Here is a 24125-nt window from a genome sequence, read left to right as displayed (position 1 = left end):
AACGTTTCCTCTGGACAGGTTTTGATAAATCTCCCCCCTGGTGATTATCTTATGACAATGACCCCTGTCAGAGGATGGGATATATTAAGACGACAAGTAGAGATTAGCGAACTTACAGTAAATTTGATTCGTCACAAACTTCTCGGCTCGGCAGTTGATGACTTTTCCTGCGTAAATTAGTTCAGCTTTCAGGTGCTCCGGTGGGCTGGAAAAGGTGGATACAGTCCTAGGAGACTCTTTCCTAGGACTGTATCCACCCTTTCCAGCCCACCAGAGCACCTGAAGGCTGAACTCATTTATGCAGGAAAAGTCATCAACTGCCGAGCCGAGAAGTTTGTGACAAATCAAATTTACATAAGTTCACTCATCTCTAATTAAGACGGCAAGTGAACAGTCAGTGCTCCAAATTGGAAGCAGGGAATATGAGTAAGCAACTTTTAGACTGCCAACTCCACTCGAAAATTCCCCAAATTTTAGTGCACATTGGCCCTGATTTACTAAGTCTTGTGTAGTTTTCTTTGTGGGTTTTGACCACAGTATTTATTAATTTTCCCTATGTTTGCACTTTTCCCTACATCTTTTTATTTTATTTTATTTACACATGCTCTGATCTGTCTGGATTTCCAGAGCTCATATCCACCACATTTTAAGTGGAAACATTAGTAAAAATATTGGGTTTCTTCTAAACTGTCAAGGACACGTCCCCATTCCTCAGAGGCCATGCCCCTTTTTTTAGTTTTTCTGTGGAAAGTTGGAAGGTTCTGAGAAGCCTTGGATTTTTTGGGGAGCAGACTGTCACAAATTGTGTCGCATGCAGTGTGTGACACAAGGCGCACAACCCGAGGAAAAACTGTCGGGAAAATGTCAGTAAATCAGGGCTATTATTTTTAGTGGGGGATTCAACTGTTTCATTTGTCCATGACAAAATTAGGAAGGTTGGACTACTGGGGCAGAGCATCTCGAAAACTTCAGGTCTTGTGAGATGTTCCTGGTATGCAGGGGTTAGTACCTAGCACGCGGTACCAAGGAATGAAAACCGAAGTTGGCATCATGTTGGCACCAAAAGCAAGCCGTCCGGTCCCACGAAAAGAAAACTACTGTAGCAAAAATTTCTGAAGAAGTTAATGCTGGCTTCTAGAGATGAGCGAACTTACAGTAAATTCGATTTGTCACGAACTTTTCGGCTCGGCAGTTGATGACTTATCCTGCATAAATTAGTTCAGCTTTCCGGTGCTCCCGTGGGCTGGAAAAGGTGGATACAGTCCTAGGAGACTCTTTCCTAGGACTGTATCCACCTTTTCCAGCCGACCGGAGCACCGGAAAGCTGAACTAATTTATGCAGGAAAAGTCAGAAACCGCCGAGCCGAGAAGTTTGTGACGAATCGAATTTACTGTAAGTTCGCTCATCTCTAGTGTCATGCAATGGATGTGACACGACCTGATCTCAAATACATTTTACAGACATGAGGTCGCTACCTACTAAAGACAGACTATGGTTTATGAGTGTGACTTTTACTACTTACTGAAAATGATGTATAGTATGTAATGGGATGGAGGGGGATGCAGCTGCAGTTTTACTCTGTGAGAGGGAGCTATTATAACAAGAGATCCGATTTCCTAATCTCAACCAATCTGATGTTAACTCTCAAGTTTTCATGTACTTTGGAAATGTAACCTGTGATCTGGTCACAACTATTCCATGTTTCCCCCAGCGCTAGTTTTGATAAATCACTGCCATTTCCTCTGAGTTACGTGGTTACCACCACTGCTGTTATGTGCATTAGTTGAAAGCCAATAGGTAAAAATAAAGAGCCATACACTTAAAGGGGTACTCCCGTTTTTTTTTTTTTTTTTTAATCAACTGGAGCCAGAACGTTAAACAAATTTGTAAATGTTTTCTATTAAAAAAAAATCTTAATCCTTCCAGTACTTATTAGCTGCTGAATACTACAGAGGAAATTCTTTTCTTTTTGGAACACAGAGCTGTCTGCTGACATCATGAACACAGAGCTCTCTGCTGACATCATGAGCACAGTGCTCTCTGCTGACGTCTCTGTCCATTTTAAGAACTGTCCAGAGTAGGAGGAAATACCCATAGCAAATATATGCTGCTCTGGACAGTTCCTAAAATGGACAGAGATGTCAGCAGAGAGCACTGTGCTTGTGATGTCAACAGAGAGCACTGTGTTCAAAAAAGAAAATAATTTCCTATGTAGTATTCAGCAGCTAATAAGTACTGGAAGGATTACGATTTTTTAATAGAAGTAATTTACAAATCTGTTTAACTTTCTTGCACCAGTTGATAAAAAAAATAAAAAAAAAGTTTTCCACCGGAGTACCCCTTTAACCTATTTCATTGATATAGTCAACAAGTCAGCAGATCTTTATTTATGAGTCTACTTGTGTTTGATGAACCTTGTGAAGATGTTGTCTTGCTGTACAAGTCTTTACCTTCTTCCAATAACCGTCATAGTTGGAAGAATGGGGTATTCCATTGGAATATTTCTGTTGACTCTTTTCCCGTAGAGCAGATGTGTTGATCTCTCTGTAGATAAAGCGTTGGATACAATAAAAGCGTCAATAGTATTATGCTGCCCACCATATGCAGCGCGGAGTATACATACTGTATGTACTTGTACTAGCTGGTACTGAAGGACTGGTCAGCGAAGAAGTCTATGTAAGGGGATCAGTGAGATTGTAGAATAACCTGGAAATCATTTTACCAATAACAACTAATGTGCAAACAAGGCTGTGTTCACACATTTACATTTTTTATTGCAATTATTGAATTTAAGGGCAGGGACAGATCATAAATGGAGGACACGTATACAGGATAGACTGCCCAATAGAATAAGTGGGCCTCAAGGTAATCCATGGTCACAATGAGTCCCCTATAGCAGAAGCTTCTCCGTGCAGCATCTTTCTGATCTGGCTGGTAGAGGGAAGTCCTAAAAGAATGAGCTCCCTCTATGATGTCCTTATAGGAAGGAATGGTCTACAGCAGTGTTTCCTAACCAGGGTGCCTCCAGGTGTTGCAAAACTACAACTTCCAGCATGCCCGGACAGCCAAAGACTGTTCTGCAGATTTTCTGCAAATCCCCTACCACATTGATAAGACACATCACATTTGTCAGAAATAATACAGAGGTCCCTCAAGTTACAGTAATAATCTTCCAGGACAACCATTGTATGTTGAGACCATAACTCTATTGAAACCCTGTAAATCACTGACTATATAGAGGACAGGAGCTTCTTCAGGGTCCTGTACAGTACACAGTGTCCTAAAAAAGTAACATGGAGCCGCCCTCACCTGGTGTCCAAAGGAGCAGCTAACCCTGGTACAGGTGAAGAGTACAGAACATGTAATACCTCACCGTACTGTAGGGAGGTGCTACCAGACACCAGTCAGTGCATACGCTTCAGTAATACAGGGGTTTTACCAGTGAATGCCCATTCTGATTGGTCAGTTCTTTCAGCCATTGACACATTTCGCAGATCTGGACTGTACATAGTATTGTATGTTGAGTTTGGTTTCAAGTTACAATGGTTCAGAAAAGACCATTGTATGTTCAAAATATTGTCACCTGGGGCCATTGTGAGTTTAGGGATCACTGTACTTTTCCTGGAATACCCCTTTAAATTCATAAATTTTTCTTATTTGACTATGCTACAGGGACTGTAAAGTTAGCGTAGTTCATAATATAGTGTCTGTACGAATGTTTATAGTGGTCTCACATTTATTTTTAACAGCATATGAAATGAGTGTTGTCTCAGGTTTTTCCAGGTTGCAGTGCGGCCTGAGACATTACATCACTAGTTATGTGTTCAGAGGGAGCCTGTCTTTGCTTCCATGGGTGGAGCGACTGGGTGGGAGGGAGATCATTCTGCAAGAATTGTAGTTCTGTAACAGCTGGAGGCACCCTGGTCAGAAAACACTAGTCTATTCCATGGAAAGGAATGGATCACAGGTGTGTTTCAAAGGGTGAAGTGGCTGATGTGTGGGAGGGAGAAAAGTGACCTCACACTTTCAACCAAAAAATCATGGGACGTTAGTTTGAGAGAACAAACTCCAATAGGAAATAGCCAGTTCACAAAAGGATAGCCACAGTGTTATGGTAATCTCACAACATAGCCATTTAGCCCCAAGACAAGCGCAGATCCTTCCTAAGCATGCCCATTACTGTCTGTCAGGTGTGTACTAAAATCACCTTATGGTAGAGAACCCCTTTAAGATCAGCAAATGTCCATGTACTCTCTCCTATTATATATACAGCCTATGAAATATAGAGTAAAGACTTGAAAAGATTTTCCCGGCAGTAATTGTATCTGTGGGGTTATGACTCTTCAGTGTAATGTGTAAAGCCTTTAAGACAGAAATGCTATAATAATGTATAGGGTCACACAATGGTAAACCCTTAAAGTTGTCTGAAGCGCTAACTTGGTTTAGAAACCATTTATAATGTATGATCTCTGAGCGCTGTGAAATCGATTCCTCCTTTAATGTTGTATGTTTAGTGGAAAGGTTTGGATTCAAATGAACTGAATTTTACAATGAAAGCATCTCGAGAGTGTGTCCATCAATAGACGCTCAGCATTGATTTATCACTGCCGGTGACCATCCACTTTCTCCAGAGAAGTAGAAAAGTGATCATTAAAGAATAAAGCCTTCTATAGAGATGACCGACAGGCCTCAGACTGGTCATAGAACACTTTAAAATGTGGGAATTAGGTACTTTTTAATGTAAGAAGAGATCAGTCCTGTCACCAAATAAACTGTTCTAACCTACCTCTGACTATGTTCCCTAACTACTCCTAACACCCCTCCTGCCCTTTTCTGAGCTTTAAAAAGCTGTGTATCTTAACTTTATTCTTACTCACATAGTGCAATCTCCCAGCAGGAAAAGTGGGCGTTTCCCATTGAGCATGACATCACTGAAGCCTGCTGGGGGACCACTTCCACCCTCACATGGTTGCCGAGCTGTGATGAATAGAAGACCTCAGACCTGTGCATGTTTTAGTCTGTGCATCTTTCAGTGAGGCTATGTGCAGCTGTCAATATTGTGGCAGGAACCTCAGCTTTGTATTGTTGAGTTTCTCCCCCCCCCCCTACCCCCACCCCACATTTATTGTATTCCTTAAAGGGGTTCTCTGCCCCTAGACATCTTATCATCCACCCAAAGGATAGGGGATAAGATATCTGATTGCAGGGGTCCCACCGCTGGGGAACCCCGCAATCTCAGCTGCAGCACCCCAGACATCCGGTGCACGGAGCAAACGTCGCTCTGTGCCGCATGACTGGCGATGCCGGGCGGAGGCTCATGACGTCACGGCCACACCCTCTCAATGCAAGTCTATGGGAGGGGGCGTGACACCCGTCACTCCCCCTCCCATAGACTTGTATTGAGGGGGCGTGGCTGTGACATCACAAGCTGCACCCGACGCTCTAAACGAACGCCGGGTGCAGTAGGGAGGACCCCTGCGATCAGACATCTTATCCCCTATCCTTTGGATAGGGGATAAGTTGTCTAGGGGCGGAGTACCCCTTTAATGTATGCATTGCCATGGCAAACAGATATGACAGTTCACTGTATAGAAGTGTGTAATGAACATATGTGCTCACCTGCTCTCTGTCTGGGGTGGGTTGGAGAAGGTATTCTGGATGAGATCTCAGTAGGTAGAGAACGTGTGATCGAAATATGGCGTCCTGCAATAATAATATGTCAAGTTTAGAAGGAGAGACAGAAATAAACCGCTGCCAGACACTTTTTTTTTTTTTCATCTGCTGGAACAAAAAACTGAGCATCTAGCATCCCGTCCCTCCTTTTCCTAGGGGATGGTCTACAGGCAGGGCCTCGGGCACATCAATGGTTTCTACTCACTTGTTATGTCTGTAATGAGCTTAAAGGGGTATTCCGCCCCTAGACATCTTATCCCCTATCCAAAGGATAGGGGATAAGATGTCTGATCGTGGGGGTCCCGCCACTAGGAACCCCTACAATCTCGGCTGCGGCACCCCAGACATCCGGTGCACGGAGCGGATGTGGGGCGGAGGCTCGTGACGTCATGGCCACGCCCCCTCAATGCAAGTCTATGGGAGGGGACGTGACGGCCACCACGCCCCCTCCCATAGACTTAAATTGAGGGGGCATGGCCATGACGTCACAAGCGGGGTGCGGCCGTGGCATTACGAGCCTCTGCATTACCCGACCTCTAAAGAATGCTGGGTGCAGCAGGGAGATCGCGGGGGTCCCCAGCGGCAGGACCCACGCGATCAGACATCTTATCCCCTTTGGATAGGGGATAAGATGCCTAGGGGTAGAGTACCCCTTTAAGAACAACCTGTCAGGTCCCTGGGGCCCCACACATCAGCCCCAGGACCTAAAAGGTGAGGAGAACAGCGACACTGCTCTCCTCTATGCAATGATGATATAAACACCAGATAGCAGAACTGGTAGGATTTTTTCTGCTCCCCGGACTACCCTGTCAGGTCCGGGGGTCGGTGTGTGAGGTCCCAGGGACCTGACAATTTCTCTAATGCTTCATGCACACAAACCTTTGGCATCTAATTTTCACAGAACCAGAATATTCCGTCAGTATATTTCAGTGGGTCAATGCATAAAACCATGGTGGTAAAAATAAACAGCATGCTCCATGACGTCATGTATTTCACCGAGAACGAAGAGGCCATAACGTGGGAAAAAATACAGCTCCAAAAAGCAAACTGTATTATGAACCGATATACTGATGCTTGTGGACATGAGCCTTTAGAATCAGTGTTTTCCTAACAGTGTGCCTCCAGCTGTTGCAAAACTACAACTCCAAGCATGCCCGACAGCCGAAGGACTATAGGCTATATAAGACATAAGTAATAAGTATTGTCTCCGCTGCCCACTATACTGATACCCGGGATCCGTCTTTGAGTAATGATGTTTCTGGCTGGACAGTACATTTTGTAACAAGGGAACAATGACTTCTTCAGCAGTCTAAACATTGCAATGAGTAACCGGCCGCCTGCCAACACGGTTATTCATATATCACATTGTGCTGCTGTTTGTGCCGGAAAGTATAGACCGACTTTAACCCTTTAGGCTTCTACTACCAAACAACTTTGAATTAAGTGAACTCTAAATTTGACCGTAGGCCAGATTAAAGGAGGAGCCTGGACCACCTTGGCTACAGACTTTGCATTGGAAAGCGTCAAGCTGCACTTCTGGGTCTCTGTATATACATCCACAAAAGATTTAGTTTTTATGTTAAAGGGGTATTCTGGGTTTATACATCTTATCCCCTATCCTCCTAGTGATGTCATGCCACGCCCCTCCATTCATGTCTATGGGAGGGGTATGATGACTGCCCCTCCCATAGACATGAATGGAGGGGCGGGGCATGACATCACTAGGGGGCGTGGTCATGATATCACGTCCCCGTCTCGGAGGCAGCACCTGGCACAGAATGCACCGAGATCCGAGGGGTCCCCAGTGGCGGGACCCCTGCGATCATACATCTTATTCCCTATCCTTCCCCTATCCTGTCTATAAAGGGAAACCTGCACTTTACAGCTGTCATTCGCAATCTTCCTATTAGAAAATATTTCTACCCTGCTGGTTTCTACACAATATCAATACTGTAAAAAGAGACAGCTTGTTATTTTCCCATTGAAGCATTGTAAAGCCTATAAGATGTTACAAGTTTTTTGGTGCTCTCCTCAAGGAGAAATGTGCCAGAGGGGTTAGGGTTAGGGATTGCATATTTACTTTCCTATTGGGGCTTTGCATCGCCTATAAGATGTTACATGGCTTTTGGCACTCTCCTTAAAAGGGGTACTCCGCCCCCTTGATATCTTATCCCCTATCCAAAGGATAGGGGATAAAATGTCTGATCACGGGGGTCCCATCACTGGGGACCCCTGCGATCTCGGCTGCGGCACCCCAGACATCCGATTCATGGAGCGAACTTCGCTCTGTGCCAGATGACTGGCGATGCGAGAGGAGGCTCTTGATGTCACAGCCGCACCCCGCTTGATGTCACGCCCCTTCCCATAGACTTGCATTGAGGGAGCATGGCCGTGACGTCACAAGCCGGGTGCAGCCCAGATCGCACGGGTCCCCAGTGGCAGGACCCCAGCGATCAGACATCTTATCCCCTATCCTTTGAATAGGGGTTCAAATGTCTACGGGCGAAATACCCCTTTAGGGTCTATTCACACATACAGTATTCTGGGCAGATTTGATGTATTCGGTCATTCAGTTTACAGTGAAATCTGCAGCAATAAATCCTGCACATCAAATCTGCACAGAATACTGTACGTGTGAATAGACCATTAAGGAGAAGTGATCTAGATAGGGAACTGCCCTATGTATTGATATAGTTGGGGTCACTGAGACATGGCTGGACTCCTCGCATGACTGGGCTGTCAATCTGCAGGGGTTTACATTGTTTCGCAAGGATAGAATGAACAGAAAAGGTGGTGGAGTCTGTCTGTATGTAAGAAGTGGTATGAAAGTCAGTGTGAACGATGCCATAGTGTGTGATGATTCTGAGGAGGTGGAATCACTGTGGGTAGAATTACAAAAGGAGGGAAATACTGAAAAAATAATATTTGGGGTAATCTACAGACCCCCTAATATCACTGAAGAGATAGAAGTTCGGCTTCATAAACAAATAGAGAGGGCCGCCCGGGCAGGTACAGTGGTAATAATGGGAGATTTTAACTATCCAGATATAGATTGGGGTCGGGGGCTGGCTAAAACTACAAAGGGGCGACAATTCCTAAATTTATTGCAGGATAATTTTCTGGGCCAGTTTGTGGAGGACCCAACAAGAAGTGATGCCTTGTTGGATCTGATCATTTCCAACAACGCAGAGCTGGTTGGTAATGTAACTGTGCGGGAAAACCTTGGTAATAGCGACCACAATATAGTTACTTTTGACTTAAAATGTAGAAAACTAAGACAGGCGGGGAAGGCAAAAACATAACTTTAAAAAGGCAAATTTCCCTGGGCTGAGGGCTGCACTACAGGACATAGACTGGGGGGAGGTGTTGTCAAATACTGATACAGAAGGTAAATGGGACATCTTTAAATCAACTCTAAATAACTATACATCTAAATATATACCAAAGGGGAACAAATATAAACGATTAAAACTAAATCCTACATGGCTGACACATGATGTTAAAAGAGCAATAAACAACAAAAAAATAGCCTTCAAAAAATACAAATCTGATGGGTCAGCTATAACATTTAAACAGTACAAGGAGCTTAATAAAATCTGTAAAAATGTAATAAAAACAGCAAAAATTCAAAATGAGAGACAGGTGGCCAAAGAAAGCAAAACTAATCCTAAATATTTTTTTAGATATATAAATGCAAAAAAACCAAGGACAGAGCATGTAGGACCCCTTAATAATGATAATGGGGAGGTTGTCACGGGCGATCAAGAGAAGGCGGAGCTACTGAATGGGTTCTTTAGTTCTGTATACACTATGGAAAAAGGATCTGACATTGGCCAGGTCAGTGCTGGTAACACATCATGTAATGTACTGAACTGGCTTAATGTAGAGATGGTACAAGGTAAGTTAAGTGATATAAATGTAAGCAAATCTCCAGGGCCAGATGGACTACACCCAAGAGTTCTTAGAGAGGTAAGTTCAGTAATATCTGTACCCCTGTTCATGATATTTAGAGATTCTCTGGTGTCTGGTATTGTGCCAAGGGACTGGCGCAAGGCGAATGTGGTGCCAATCTTCAAAAAGGGCTCTAGGTCTTCCCCAGGAAACTATAGACCGGTAAGTTTAACGTGCATTGTGGGTAAATTGTTTGAAGGACTTATAAGGGATTACATACAGGAATACATAGGGGATAATTGTATTATAAGTGATAGCCAGCATGGGTTTACTAAGGATAGAAGTTGTCAAACCAATCTAATTTGCTTTTATGAAGAGGTGAGTAGAAGCCTTGACAGAGGAATGGCTGTGGATATAGTGTTTCTGGATTTTGCTAAAGCATTTGATACTGTCCCTCATAGACGTCTGACAGGTAAGTTAAGGTCTTTGGGTTTGGAAATTTTAGTTTGTAACTGGATTGAACACTGGCTCATGGATCGTACCCAGAGAGTGGTGGTCAATGATTCGTACTCTGATTGGTCCCCGGTTATTAGTGGTGCACCCCAAGGTTCAGTACTGGGCCCGCTGTTGTTTAATTTATTTATCAATGATATAGAGGATGGTATTAACAGCTCTGTTTCTATCTTTGCAGATGACACCAAGCTTTGTAGCACGGTACAGTCTATAGAGGATGTGTATATGTTACAAGATGACTTGGATAGACTAAGTGTCTGGGCATCCACTTGGCAAATGAGGTTCAATGTGGATAAATGTAAAGTTATGCATCTGGGTACTAATAACCTGCATGCGTCGTATGTCTTAGGGGGGATTAAACTGGCAGAGTCACTGGTAGAGAAGGATCTGGGTGTACTTGTAGATCACAGACTACAGAATAGCATGCAATGTCAGGCTGCTGCTTCCAAAGCCGGCAGGATATTGTCATGTATCAAAAGAGGCATGGACTCAAGGGACAGGGACATAATACTCCCCCTTTATAAAGCATTGGTACGGCCTCACCTGGAATATCCTGTTCAGTTTTGGTCACCTGTCCATAAAAGGGACACTGCGGAGTTGGAAAGGGTGCAGAGACGCGCGACTAAACTAATATGGGGCATGGAACATCTTAGCTATGAGGAGCGATTAAAGGAGTTACAATTGTTTAGTCTTGAGAAGAGACGTTTAAGGGGGGATATGATAAACGTATATAAGTATATTAATGGCCCATACAAAAAATATGGAGAAAAACTGTTAAACCAGGTTAAACCCCCCCAAAGGACGAGGGGGCACTCCCTCCGTCTGGAGAAGAAAAAGTTTAGTCTCAAGGGGCGACACGCCTTCTTTACCGTGAGGACTGTGAATTTATGGAACGGTCTACCTCAGGAACTGGTCACAGCAGGAACAATTAACAGCTTTAAAACAGGATTAGATACATTCCTGGAACAAAATAAGATTAATGCTTATGAAGAAATATAAAATCTCATCCCTTCCCCAATATCGCGCCACACCCCTACCCCTTAATTCCCTGGTTGAACTTGATGGACATATGTCTTTTTTCGACCGTACTAACTATGTAACTATGTAACTATGTATTATGGTTTGGAATCGCATATTTATTTTCTCATTGGAGCATTGCATAGCACATAAGATATTACAAGTCTTTTGGTGTTCTCCTCAAGGAGACATGTTCCAGATGGAGTTACCCTATAGGTTAGAGTTTGCATATTTACTTTTCCAGTGGAGCATAGCATATAAGATTTTGCAAGTCTTTTGGCGCTCCTTATTAGGGGGTTAGGGTATGTGTTTGGAGCATTGTAAAGCCTATAAGACTTTACATGTCTTTTCGCTCTCTCTTCAAAAAGAGGCAGCTGCCCTATGTAGAGTTAATAGGTTATGACATTTATATTTATTTTCCCAGTGGAGCATTGCATAGCCTATAGGATGTTACATGTCTTTTGGAGCTCCCCTTAAAGGGGTTGTCCAGGTTTCAAAAACCTTTTTTCTTTCAAAGACCTCTCCCTGTCTGTCTCCAGGTTGGGTGTGGTTCTGCAGCTCAGTTCCATTGAAGTGAATGGAGCCAAGTTGCAAAACCACACCCAACCTGGAGACAGACAAGGAGAGGTCTTTGAAAGAAAAAAGGCCTGTTTTTTTATTCCTGGACAACCCCTTTAAAGGGGTACTCCGCCCCTAGACATCTTATCCCCTATCCAAAGGATAGGGGATAAGATGTTAGATCACCGCGGTCCCGCTGCTGGGGACCCCTGGGATCCCCGCTGCAGCACCCCGCTATCGCTCTGCACGTAATGACGGGCAATACAGGGGTCGGAGCATCATTACGTCATGGCTCCGCCCCGTCAATACAAGTCTATGGGAGGGGGCGTGGCGGTCGTTACGCCCCCCGCCATAGACTTGCATTAAGGGGACGGGCCGTGATGTCATGAGGGGCGGAGCCATGACGTAACGATGCTCCGACCCCTGTATTGCCCGTCATTACGCACAGAGCGAGCTCACTCTGCACAGTAATGATGGCGGGGTGCTGCAGCGGCGATCCCCGGGGTCCCCAGCAGCGGGACCGCGGCGATCTAACATCTTATCCCCTATCCTTTGGATAGGTGATAAGATGCCAGGGGTGGAGTACCCCTTTAAGGAAAAATGTTCCAGACAGGAAGCTACCTTATGAATTCAGGATAGGGTTTCAATATCTATTTTCATAGTGGGGCATTGTATGGTTTGTAAGACTTTACATATCTTTTGATGCTAACCTCTAGACAAATTTTTCCAGAGGGGATATTGCTCTATGAGTTTGGCTGTCTGGGCATGCTGGGAGTAGTAGTTTTGCAACACCTGGAGACACTGTGGTTGGGAAACACTGCAGTAACTAGTTTCTAAGGAACAAATCACCCTGATTGAGAACCCCTGTATCTCAGAACATTAATATGGTTGTTACCTTGGATGAATAGTCCTGTACTGAAACTTTGTGAGAAGGTTTTGTCATATAAAGGAAACTCATCAGCCTGAACCTTACTCTGAAAAGCACAGAGAGACCTATTATTCACGCAGGAAATACGTTCCCAGTATTTGTTCTGTCAGCCAACCATGAAGTCAAAGACATGTCTTAAGAAGAACTACTTTGAGAAATCGTGTGACTTATAATGGTTTTATAAGGAGTCTTTCCGAGTCCGATAATCTTTAAAGGGGTACTCCGCTAGACATGTTGTCCCCTATCCAAAGGAAAGGGGATAAGATGTCTGATCGTGGTGGTCCTGCCGCTGGGGATCCCTGCGAACTTTGCTGCAGCACCCCAGAAATCCGGTGCATGGAGCGAACTTCGCTTCGTGCCGGATGACTGGCGATGCGGGGCGGAGGCTCGTGACGTCACGGACATGAGCCGATCCTTGACATCACGGCCATGCCCCTCAATGCAAGTCTATGGGAGGTGGCGTGATGGACAGATGCATTGAGGGGGCATGGCCGTGATGTCACGAGCCTCTGGCGCTGCACCCAACGCTCTAAACGAAGACCGGGTGCAGCAAGGAGATCGCAGGGTTCCCCAGTGGCAGGACCCCCGTGATCAGACATCTTATCCCCTATCCTTTGGATTGGGGATAAGATGTCTGGGGGAGGGGGGGGGGGGAGAGTACACCTTTAACCAGTTCTTGCTGAGCCATATATGGTCTAGTCTTACCTTAGTAACATGGCAGAAGTACAGGTGGTAACAAAGGATCATTACACTCCTGTGCAGATGTGGCCCCCAGCCAGCAGCTGGGAAGACTACAATAGTTCTTGTAGTACTACCATGATCATGGGGAATAGTCTGTTCCATGTTGGGGGTAGCAGTACAGGGGATGAGCGATTGATTACATTGCATCATCTCACTTCTGAGACCCACTGCAATCATAAGTTATAAACCAGGGGAGCGGCAAGCATGCCGCCCACTCCCCTTGTTTATAACTTATGATGGCAGCGAGTCTTAGAAGTGAGACCCGATGAGATCAATCCCTCAGCCCTTGTTATACCATCCCCAACATGGAACAGACTCTGCTTTGTGATTGGAGTAGTAGTACAAGCACTACTGTAGTATCCCCAGCTGCCCGCAGACTCCTGCAGCAGGAGGAACTATTACTCCCATAATGGAAAATAGTCTTTTTCATGATGGGAGTAGTAGTAGTACCGCAGCAATGCAGGAGTTCCAGGCGGCTGCAGAGTGAACTATACAAAAATTTAAAAAAACAGTACAGAACTGTAAGTTTTTTAAATTTTTTTAATTTATTTTTTTCCTGTGCAAAAGAGCATAATCTACCACGGTTTTGTGCACGGGAAAAAATAAAAAAAAACATACACGTACAAATACTTACACAACCGGATACATCTAGTTGTGTAAGTTTTTGTATGGTAGGTCAATGTATAAGGTTTTCTATACGGTTGCAGACGGTTTTCAGATTAAAAACGTATACGGAAACTGTGTAGCAAAATCGAGATGTGAATGGTCTACTGATTCACAAATCTAGGCATATCTGGGCCAAGGGAGAAAATATAACAACATGTATGTAAATTGTATCAGCAAAGAGGATTTGGCGCTGCTCCTCAGCCGTTGTGTAGGTTTTATCTACGCTCTGACCAAGGCCGGATGCAATTGCCACCTCTGCAGTCATAAAAATCACAATCAAAACATCACACTGAAAATCAAGGATAGGGTTTATGATATATCCCCAATATATTGTTTATCTGAGGTTCTTCAATGAAGAAACCTTAAACCATGGCTGTTCACATTTGTACTTGTGATCTACTCTGTTCTGTGTATAAAATGTTATTTCATAGAGGTTGGGATGATGACAATAATCTTTGTAGGTACTGAAAGTGTCAAGCAGATCAGAAGACCCCCAAGATCTTCACATTATTGAGTATATCATTTGGTGAATGGGGTGTATGATTGTCTACAGTGTTAAAGGGGTACTCCACTGGAAAACATTTTCTTTTAAATCAACTGGTGCCAGAAACTTAAACAGATTTGTAAATTATTTCTATTAAAATATCCCAACCCTTCCAGTACTTTTTATCTGCTGTATAATACACAGGAAGTTCTTTTTGAATTTCCTTTCTGCCTGACCACAGTGCTCTCTGCTGACACCTCTGTCTGTGTCAGGAACTGTCCAGAGCAGGAGAGGTTTGCTATGGGGATTTGCTCCTACTCTGGACAGTTCCTGACATAGAAAGAGGTATCAGGAGAGAGCACTGTGGTCAGGCAGAAAGGAAATTCAAAAAGAAAAGAACTTCCTGTGTATTATACAGCAGCTGAAAAGTGGATTGGGATTTTTTTTTTTATAGAAATGATTTACAATTCTGTTTAACTTTCTGGCACCAGTTGATTTAAAAGAAAATGTTTTCCAGTGGAGTACCCCTTTACTTTCAGATCCCATACTAGATATTACTATTGCAGTTTATACTGACCTAACTGTTTACTATATTGTGTAACATAAGGATTCTAAAAGTTTAACTGTTGTTTTCAAAGATTTAAAAAAAACCTGCATTAACTCTGGTGACAATGTGATGTTTGGGCTTTCATTGCTGGTATTGAGCCTTTGATACCCTCCTCGATGTACATCTATTTTTCATTCCATTTCATAGGGCAGGACCAGAGCTGGGCAGTTTGCCAGTAATACACACAAACAGGTACTTCCTTTCCCTTACTTCTCTGGCCAATCAAGGCACATACTCCTCACTGCCATGCCATAACATTGTGCTGGAGTATGTGCACTGGATCTGAACAAGCTGGCACTGTGCTGAGCTGATTTACACAGTACAGTATTAGATGCATGGGATTGGTAATGTGCTATGTGAGCAAAGAGGAAAGAAACAGAAGCAGGATCACAGCAAGGAAATAGTTACACTAAGCACTGAGCTGCTACTCTTGAGAAGCTAAGGGGAGGGGGAGTTTATAATGCGGCGCTATGGACATACAGCAGTAGGTACCCTCATATTTACATAAGGAACAGATTTCCTGAGCTTTATGGGTGGTCAGAGATGACAGGAAGCCTTGATTTACCTTTCAGGCACAGTGTGCATCATCTTAAGCAGGCAGACTAGCCCAGTGTTACAGACAGGACTTTCTCAGGCTCTCATTCTTCTGCACAAAACACACAGTAAACCACATCCCCCACTTCCTGTAATTTATCCTAATCTAGCTGTTACTATAGACAGAATTCTCCTGACAACAGGCAGCAGATTGCAGGCAACAGAGAAACCCTGTGGCCAAGACTTTACTACTTTTCTGGGGTAAGGAGTCATTTTTGATTGATAAAGTGATTTATAAATGTATTGGGAATCACATTAGCCGTTAAATAAAGGGAAAGTTGTTTGAAACTACAGTGCAAATTTAATTATTAACTACTACCACTGCTACTATGAACACTTATTACTATGAGCACTTACTACTTTGTGTCGCTGTATGAGTGTCCTGGGTGAATGACATTTCAAGCTCTTTGTCTGTAGTTTAATATTTTTCCCAAGTAGCGGCTGCAGAGAAAAAGGAATTTATACTATGTGTTTATTTTCTCTTTACTGACATTGTGCCAACCAGGTAAGAGACAAACTCAGAAATTCCCAACTATCCATGTTGGCCATCAGAAATGTGACAGCTAAAGATGCAAGATGCTCTTAACAATATCTTATATTTGCTGTAAGGTCCACACGTTGGGTTGTTGCAAATGATTGTATCTTTGGCATTACGGCTGTTGGTTGATGCAGACAGATGTCCATGGAGTTATGGAGATCTGCCTGATTCATTAGCAAAAGCCTCTCCAACAATGGAGAGGTAGCAATGTGGACACCATCGGAAAAACCCTATAAGCAAGGGTATCTACTTATAACAGAGACTGATTATGGGAAAATAGCAGGTGGTCTCATGCTGCCCTACTAACATGATCATATTTTTAAATGGGCACTGTCAGATACAAAAACTTTTTATATGTTGTACATCTTGGCAAAACATTAACCTTTCTAATATACTTCCTTTTTTATAGAAATCATGGCTTATAAAATCATGGCTTTGTCCAAGCTGAAGCATAGGCACAGACAAAGTCCAGTAAGTGAGGGTGTGTTTGCACTCCTCTGTCTGATAGGACAGGAGAGAGCACAGAGGAGTGCTATCAGACAGGAGAGAGCACATAGGAGTGCTATCAGACAGGAGAGAGCACAGAGGAGTCCTATCAGACAGGAGAGAGCACAGAGGAGTGCTATCAGACAGGAGAGAGCACAGAGGAGTCCTATCAGACAGGAGAGAGCACAGAGGAGTACTATCAGACAGGAGAGAGCACAGAGGAGTACTATCAGACAGGAGAGAGCACAGAGGAGTACTATCAGACAGGAGAGAGCACAGAAGAGTCCTATCAGACATGAGAGAGCATAGAGGAGTGCTATCAGACAGGAGAGAGCACAGAGGAGTGCTATCAGACAGGAGAGAGCACAGAGGAGTGCTATCAGATAGGAGAGAGCACAGAGGAGTACTATCAGACAGGAGAGAGCACAGAGGAGTACTATCAGACAGGAGAGAGCACAGAAGAGTCCTATCAGACATGAGAGAGCACAGAGGAGTGCTCTCAGACATGAGAGAGCACAGAGGAGTGCTATCAGACAGGAGAGAGCACAGAGGAGTAATATCAGACAGGAGAGAGCACAGAGGAGTGCTATCAGACAGGAGAGAGAGCACAGAGGAGTGCTATCAGACAGGAGAGAGAGCACAGAGGAGTGCTATCAGACAGGAGAGAGCACAGAGGAGTGCTATCAGACAGGAGAGAGAGCACAGAGGAGTGCTATCAGACAGGAGAGAGCACAGAGGAGTACTATCAGAGAGGAGAGAGCACAGAGGAGTGCTATCAGACAGGATAGAGCACAGAGGAGTCCTATCAGGCAAGAAAGGGCACAGAGGAGTGCTATCAGACATGAGAGAGCACAGAGGAGTGCTATCAGGCAAGAGAGGGCACAGAGGAGTGCTAGCCCACCCTCACTTACTGCACTTTGTCTATACCTGTGCTTCAGCTTGGACAAAGCCATGATTTCTATAAAAAGGAAATAACATTTTCTTATGAAGTATATTAGAAAGGTTCATGTTTTGCCAAGATGTACAATATATAAAAAGTTTTTTTAATCTGACTGTGCTCATTTAAGGCTGCTTCCATGCTGACATATTTTATGTACATATTCTGTACACTGAGGCTCTGTGACCCCCCCCCCCCCCCCCCTTTACACAGCAGGCTGAATCACAAGCCACGGGCCTTCACAGAGATTGTATGTGCCCCACTTCCTGCTTGTTCTAGTGATCAGTAGGGGTCCTAACACCCAGACCCTGACAATTAACATTTTTGACATATCCTTGGACACCTCAAAAGTTTTTTAAAACTCAGGTGTCTTTTTTTATAAAAACTATTTCTGATATTCCTGATACAAATTCTTAGGGTTTGTACATACTGGTAATATTTTCTCTTGTGTTGTAGAACCTATATTCGGGCAAGATCCAAACTTCTGTAAAAAGAGAAGAAAAGTAAATGTTCACCTCAATATGGCATTGCCTGTCGACATATGTCTATTCTAGATCAGAGTTTCCCAACCAGGGTACATCCAAATGTTGCAAAACTACAACTCCCAGCATGCCTGGACAGCTGAAGGCTGTCCAGGCATGCTGGGAGTTGTAGTTTTGCAACAGCTGGAGGTACCCTGGTTGGGAAACACTGTCCTAACTGAATACATGTGACTAAGACAGTTGCCCTTATTTACTATTGTAAACCCGACATATCTTGAAGGAGGAGGCTATTTAATCTACTTTTCTGAATTCCGCTCGAATTCCGCTCGAAAACGATGTTGGGCAGAATATTTTTTTACCATTGACTTCTATTGGATTCTGCTCGCGGATTCCGCTTGAAGAATGAACATGTTCTTTCTTCAAGCGGAAAGGAATTCAGCGTCGGAATTCTGCTAGCAGAATTTCCACAGTTTGAATAGGACATTGGAAAAAACATTGAAGTCAATGGGCAGAGGAGATGAGCATTAATATGGAGCGGAGAATTCAAGAGGAATTACTCTAGTGTGAACACACCCATAAGGAGATCGACAAAAAGTTATCTCTACAGAACAGGAAGTGTCAGCTTATTATCAGGCTTACTGGCCAAAAAGAATACTGCAAGATTTTAGAATTTGCTAAATATATATATATATATATATATATATATATATATATATACACACACACATATACTCACAAAATTAGACATTCTGAAATAAGTTTAACACTAAAACTTGATTCAAACATTGTCATTCTCCAATTCTATATTCCCTTCAAATGTTTTAAAGGGGTTCTCCGGTGCTTAGACATCTTATCCCCTATCCAAAGCATAAGGGAAAGTTGCCTGATCGCGGGAGTCCCACCGCTGGGGACCCCCGTGATCTTGCACGCAGCACCCCGTTTGTAATCAGTCCCCGGAGCGTGTTCGCTCCGGGTCTAATTACCCCGACCACAGGGCCGGCGGCATGTGACGTCACGCCTCCGCCCCCGTGTGATGTCACACTATCACGCCCCCTCCTGTAGGCTTGCATTGAGGGGCGGAGCGTGGCGTCACACGGGAGCGGAGGTGTCGCCGGTCCTGTGGTCGCCGGTAATCAGACCCGGAGCGAACGTGCTCCGGGGACTGATTACAAACGGGGTGCTGCGTGCAAGATCACGGGGGTCCCCAGCGGTGGGACTCCCGTGATCAGGCATCTTATCCCCTATCCTTTGGATAGGGGATAAGATGTCTAAGCACTGGAGAACCCCTTTAAGGCTTTGATCCCACAGTTTTCTTAGACATTTTTTGAGCCTCATTTTTGGCCAGTATTTTACCAAAACTAGGAGGGGGCCAAACACACAAAATAGTTTTACTTACATTCATTATATTATAACATTATTATTATATCTATCTATCTATCTATCTACATATATATATATTACGATAAAGTGGCAAGGAAAGGGTGCATTTCCTTGGCTCATCCTGGAGAAACCTCCACCTGGGGCCTAGTTTATGAGCCAGCAGAAATGGGAGGTCTATCCAGTGTAGTCTTGGCTCTCCCTTGGAAACAGTAATCCGCTGTTAGGCTAAATTTCTACTTGTTTTTTTTTTTGGGGGGGGGGGGGGGAACGCCAAGAAAAACGCAAGTTCTGCCGCATGGCAGTTTTTCCGCCAAAAACGCTGCGGACAGATGTTAGCTGCAAATCAATGCGAAATCGCTAAATTCTTATTTCACTTGGCGTTTTTCACTTTGGCATTTTTCTAATCCTTTTGGCGTTTTTTAACTCTTTTTTTCATGTTTTTCAGATCCTCGGGAATCGCAGCATGTTGAGCGACTGGCGTTTTTTTTAGTCAAAATCGTGGCATTTTTCTCCCATAGAAGTCTATAAAAAACAATATGTGGGTTTTAACTTTGGCGTTTTTGCAGGCGTTTTTTATTCTTTTTTGGACTTGCACTCCAAAAAAGTGATGGAGATACCTTTTTTTAATAAAATTTCGTAGGGTACCATTAAAAAAAAAAAAATACAGTAGTGAAGGAAAAAATTGTATCTAACGAAATTTATCTTTTTTGTAACAAAATTTTTATTACTTTTTAAACAGGGATCAATTTATGTGGCCGGGCGGGGACCTATAAATGTAGCCGACAATAATAAAAATGTAGTTTGTGTGTTTTTCACTTTTTTTCTTTTTTTTTAATGTTTTTTGAGGTAGTACTACTACTCCCATCATGGAACAGTCTGTTCCATGCTGGGAGTAGTAGTACTACCTAAAAATGTAAATAATAGAGAAAAAAAGTGAAACACACACTTTATTAAAAAATAATAAAAATGTTGTTATAAAATATATACATTTCGTTTAATAAATTTTTTGTCATCACTGCTGCATCCTTTTTTTTTCTTTTTGGTACCCAACAAATTTTGGGTACCAAAAAAAACCTGCCAAGTTGCAGTTTCCACACAAATGTAAAAACGCCAGACGCAGGAAATTGCACTGGCACTTTTTCAGGCGTTTTTTTCATGCGTTTTTTTCTACCCAAAAATTGCAGCACAATAAAACAAGTAGAAACTTAGCCTAAGGGGGAGACACGGACCCTGCTGGGGGAAGCACACAGCCGGAGCTGTGAGTGGCCCAAGTGAAGTGTGAACTGTGAGTAATCAGGTTGCAGGTGTCATACAGTATGTTTTACTGGATGAGGGTAGCTCACCAGCTACTAGACAGGGCATGCTGAGAGTTGCAGTCAGTGACCAGACGGTCTAGGACTTTATTTTGTTCCTGTGTTATGTTTTGTTTTTGCCTGCAACCTGTGTAAATAGAGATGGCAGGGTGCCAGACTTGTATCCTGAACTGTTGTCTGCCAAATTATTGCAAGGAAACGTGTCCCGTGGCAGTGACCAGGAAGATCCCAGAGCCTTCCCCGAGGACGGTTCCTTACATTTGGTGGAGGATGCGGGCATCACGTTGCCAAGGGCAACCAACGGTCGTGTTGGAGTTGAGCCATTGCTAGCAACCCCCTGCATGATTGCAAGTCAGAGGAGCCCAGCAGAGGAATACAAGCATGAGATGGAGTCTATGGTGGAACGTTGCTAGGGGCAACGGATCACGATTTTTGGAAATGGGAGGACTTCAGCAGGCTGTTGCCGGGAGCAACCGACGTGGGCCACAACCGGTGGTCGCCAGGGTGCAGCCGAGGACCTGCGAGTTGTTTGTGGGCGGAATCCCACTGTGGGTGGACTTGGACTGTCATCAGACTGTGTCTCGGATCATCCCTGAGGTAATTCCGTGTGTGAAGTCCCGACCGGAGCCCGGTAAGATGGTTCAAATTAATTTTTTTACATCTTTTGGGACAGTGAACCATGTGATGGAGGTTTGTGCGGGACTTACTGTGGAAATTGTCCTGGGCAGAGACTTTCCGTAGTTTTGGCCATTGTGGGATGCCAAGAGTGCACCAGAAACTTTGCACCCGAAGGTGCCAGAAGTAGTGAAGACTGAGGTGTCTTTGATGGACTGTGTGAATGGTGCCATAAATTGTGAACCCATGCAGGAAAATAATGTTTTTGTTGAAAAAATTGTGATGATGTGTTCCGATGTAAAGAGTTCTATTCCCACCTCTAGCAGGACAAAAGAAAACCTGTGTGAGCTGGCAATAGATGGTAACAAGTTGATGGTTTTGTTAGACCATAAAAGTGTGATCAGTTTGGCAAAGACCAGCTGCAGAAAGCCAGACTGTAATGTAATGTAAAGACACTGTAATGTCTATGCAAGCTGGAATTTGGGGTTATAAAATGATTGATGTATGTATTTCTTCTTCCTATGGTACTATAGATCACAAGGTTGCAATAGATGAGGTAGTATGAGGTAGTACTGGGGAAGGATTTTCAGTTTTTCTGACAGTTGTGGGAAGATAGTCAGGTGACTAGAGCAGGAACACCTGATAGGGTCACAACACTTGACTTGCACCATACAGCAGGGGAAAGAAACTCAGCAGAGGCTGAGGATGGGGAGTGTACGCAGATCCTAGGTGTTTGTCAGGTGGGAGTGTGCCAGACCACTAGGGGAGCTAAAGAGCAGTCTGCAAGTCAGGTTACGGAGAGGGCTATGGAAAAGCCAAAATTGAGGAAGGTGGAGGTGGATGCTGCATTTACAGTCACAGACGGAGTCCTAAGTAAAGGAGATGGAGAAGAGTCACCTCGAGTGTCTGACAGAGGACAAGAGAATGACTCAAGGCCCAACAGCGAGAGTGAGGGGACCACTGTCAGTAAAAAGTCTCGGAAACGAAGAGCTGACCTGGGGATGAAACTGGAGCAGATCCAGGTTCTGGAAGAAACCCTGCAGTTGGTTTCTATGAAGTTGTCAGAAAAAGAATAAGAGGTACAGTGTATGACAGAGGAGAGGGACAAAGTGCTTGCAGACTTTCAGAGTGAGCACAAAGCGAAGCTTCAACTGGAAAAAGTCACGGAGCACCACAAAAGTGACATTGTAGCTTTGCAGGATGAACTGTACTGCTCCCAGAGTCTGGTGACCTGCCAGAAGAATAAAGTCGAGATACTGGCCAAGCAGGTTACCTTCCTGACGGAAGAAGTGAGTCTTCTGCATAGAGCATATCATGCTCTACGGTGTGACTACAAGGCTAGGCTGGTAGCCATAGAAGATCTAGAGCGAGAGAAAGTGCTGTTGGCACACAAAGTGCAGAGCCTGGAAGCGCAGAACGAAATGCGCAGTAGGTACTATGCGGATGCCTTGGATTTGCTGGGAGCACAACTCTATGAGCAAGAGGCTCTGCTGGCGGACAATGAGCAGTTGAGAAAACAATTGTTATCTTCGGAAGATACTATCAGGGACTTGACAGAGTTGCACGCTAGTGAAGTCCACTAAGCTCCAGAGTAAGCAGCGAAAATATGAAAAGAGCCGAGACCAAGCTATGGTTGAATTGGCTCACGAAAGGCTTCTTGGGCAAAAGCTACTGGATACAGGGATGCTTTCTCGGAAAGTAGAGAAGTCCTCTGAAGCTAAGATTGAGGAGAAGCCCTGTAAGAAGTCCTCTGAAGCTAAGATTGAGGTGAAGCCCTGTAAGAAGTCCTCTTAAGCTAAGATTGAGGAGAAGCTATTTGAGAAGTCCCCTGAAGCTAAAACCAGGTGGGAAATCCACTGAAGCAGAGACGTGTACGTAGGGGCTAATAAGAGTGCGGAAGAAAAAATGTAAGGTCTTCGGTGTCTGTGGGACAATAAATGTCCAAGAAAAAGGAAAGGCAGGTGGACTCTGCCTTCCAGGCACAGGTGCTCTGTGTGCCCGGTGGTCTGAGCAAAGGGGGGGGGGGGAGATATGTGATAAAGTGGCAAGGAAAGGGTGCATTTCCTTGGCTCACCCTGGAGAAACCTTCACCTGTGGCTTAATGAATGAGGCAGCAGAAATGGGTGGTGTATATAAGGAGGAGATCCAGTGTAGTCTTGACTCTCCCTTGGAAGCAGTAAGCCGCTGTAAGGGGGAGACACACAGCTGGAGCTTGCAGGCATCATATGTTTTGCTAGCTCACCAGTTACTAGACAGGGCATGCTGAGAGTTGTAATCAGTGACCAGACCGTCTAGGACTTTATTTTGTTCCTGTATTATGTTTTGTTTTTGCCTGCATCCTGTATAAATAAAGCTGGCGAGGTGCCAGACTTGTATCCTGAACTGTTGTCTGCCGAGTTATTGCGAGGAAACATTGGCAGTGACCAGGACAATCCCAGAGCTATCCCCGAGGACGGTTCCTTACAATATATATATATATATATATATATATATATATATTTATATATTCCATTATAAGTGTATTGGTTCCACTTCTGGCTTTTGTAAAAACATATAGAGACTCCTACATGAGAGCTGTCAATCACTCTGTGGGGGCGGGATGAAGAAGGACTCACAGACACCCTCCCTCCTGGCACCAGGCTTCTCCATGACAATACTAAACCCACAGAAACCATAGGAATCTATATATCCCCGAGCCCAG

General features: G+C 44.1%; 1 protein-coding gene across 10 annotated transcripts in view; it reads right to left on the bottom strand.

Moving 5' to 3' along the window:
* Positions 1 to 2312: 2312 nt before the first annotated feature.
* CCDC7 (coiled-coil domain containing 7) overlaps positions 2313 to 24125 on the bottom strand; it is an 88322-nt gene continuing 66509 nt past the window's right edge. For 6 of the 10 annotated variants that reach the window (XM_056519456.1, XM_056519454.1, XM_056519458.1 and 3 more), the window contains 5 exons: positions 18065 to 18118; positions 16031 to 16114; positions 12549 to 12627; positions 5621 to 5704; positions 2313 to 2545 (listed from right to left, as the gene is read on the bottom strand). In XM_056519456.1, the coding sequence (XP_056375431.1) occupies positions 2448 to 2545; positions 5621 to 5704; positions 12549 to 12627; positions 16031 to 16114; positions 18065 to 18118 (399 nt within the window). In that variant the 3' untranslated portion in view covers positions 2313 to 2447. Of the gene's footprint in view, positions 2546 to 2624; positions 2708 to 5620; positions 5705 to 12548; positions 12628 to 16030; positions 16115 to 18064; positions 18119 to 24125 lie in introns of all 10 variants that reach the window. The other 4 variants (XM_056519459.1, XR_008843883.1, XM_056519461.1 and 1 more) reach the window with 4 other exon arrangements.

The sequence above is a fragment of the Hyla sarda genome, chromosome 5, assembly GCF_029499605.1.
Source record: "Hyla sarda isolate aHylSar1 chromosome 5, aHylSar1.hap1, whole genome shotgun sequence".
NCBI lineage: Eukaryota > Metazoa > Chordata > Amphibia > Anura > Hylidae > Hyla > Hyla sarda.
The sequence above is the reverse complement of the archived record's forward strand: the minus strand, read 5'-3'. Positions and strand labels throughout refer to the sequence as shown.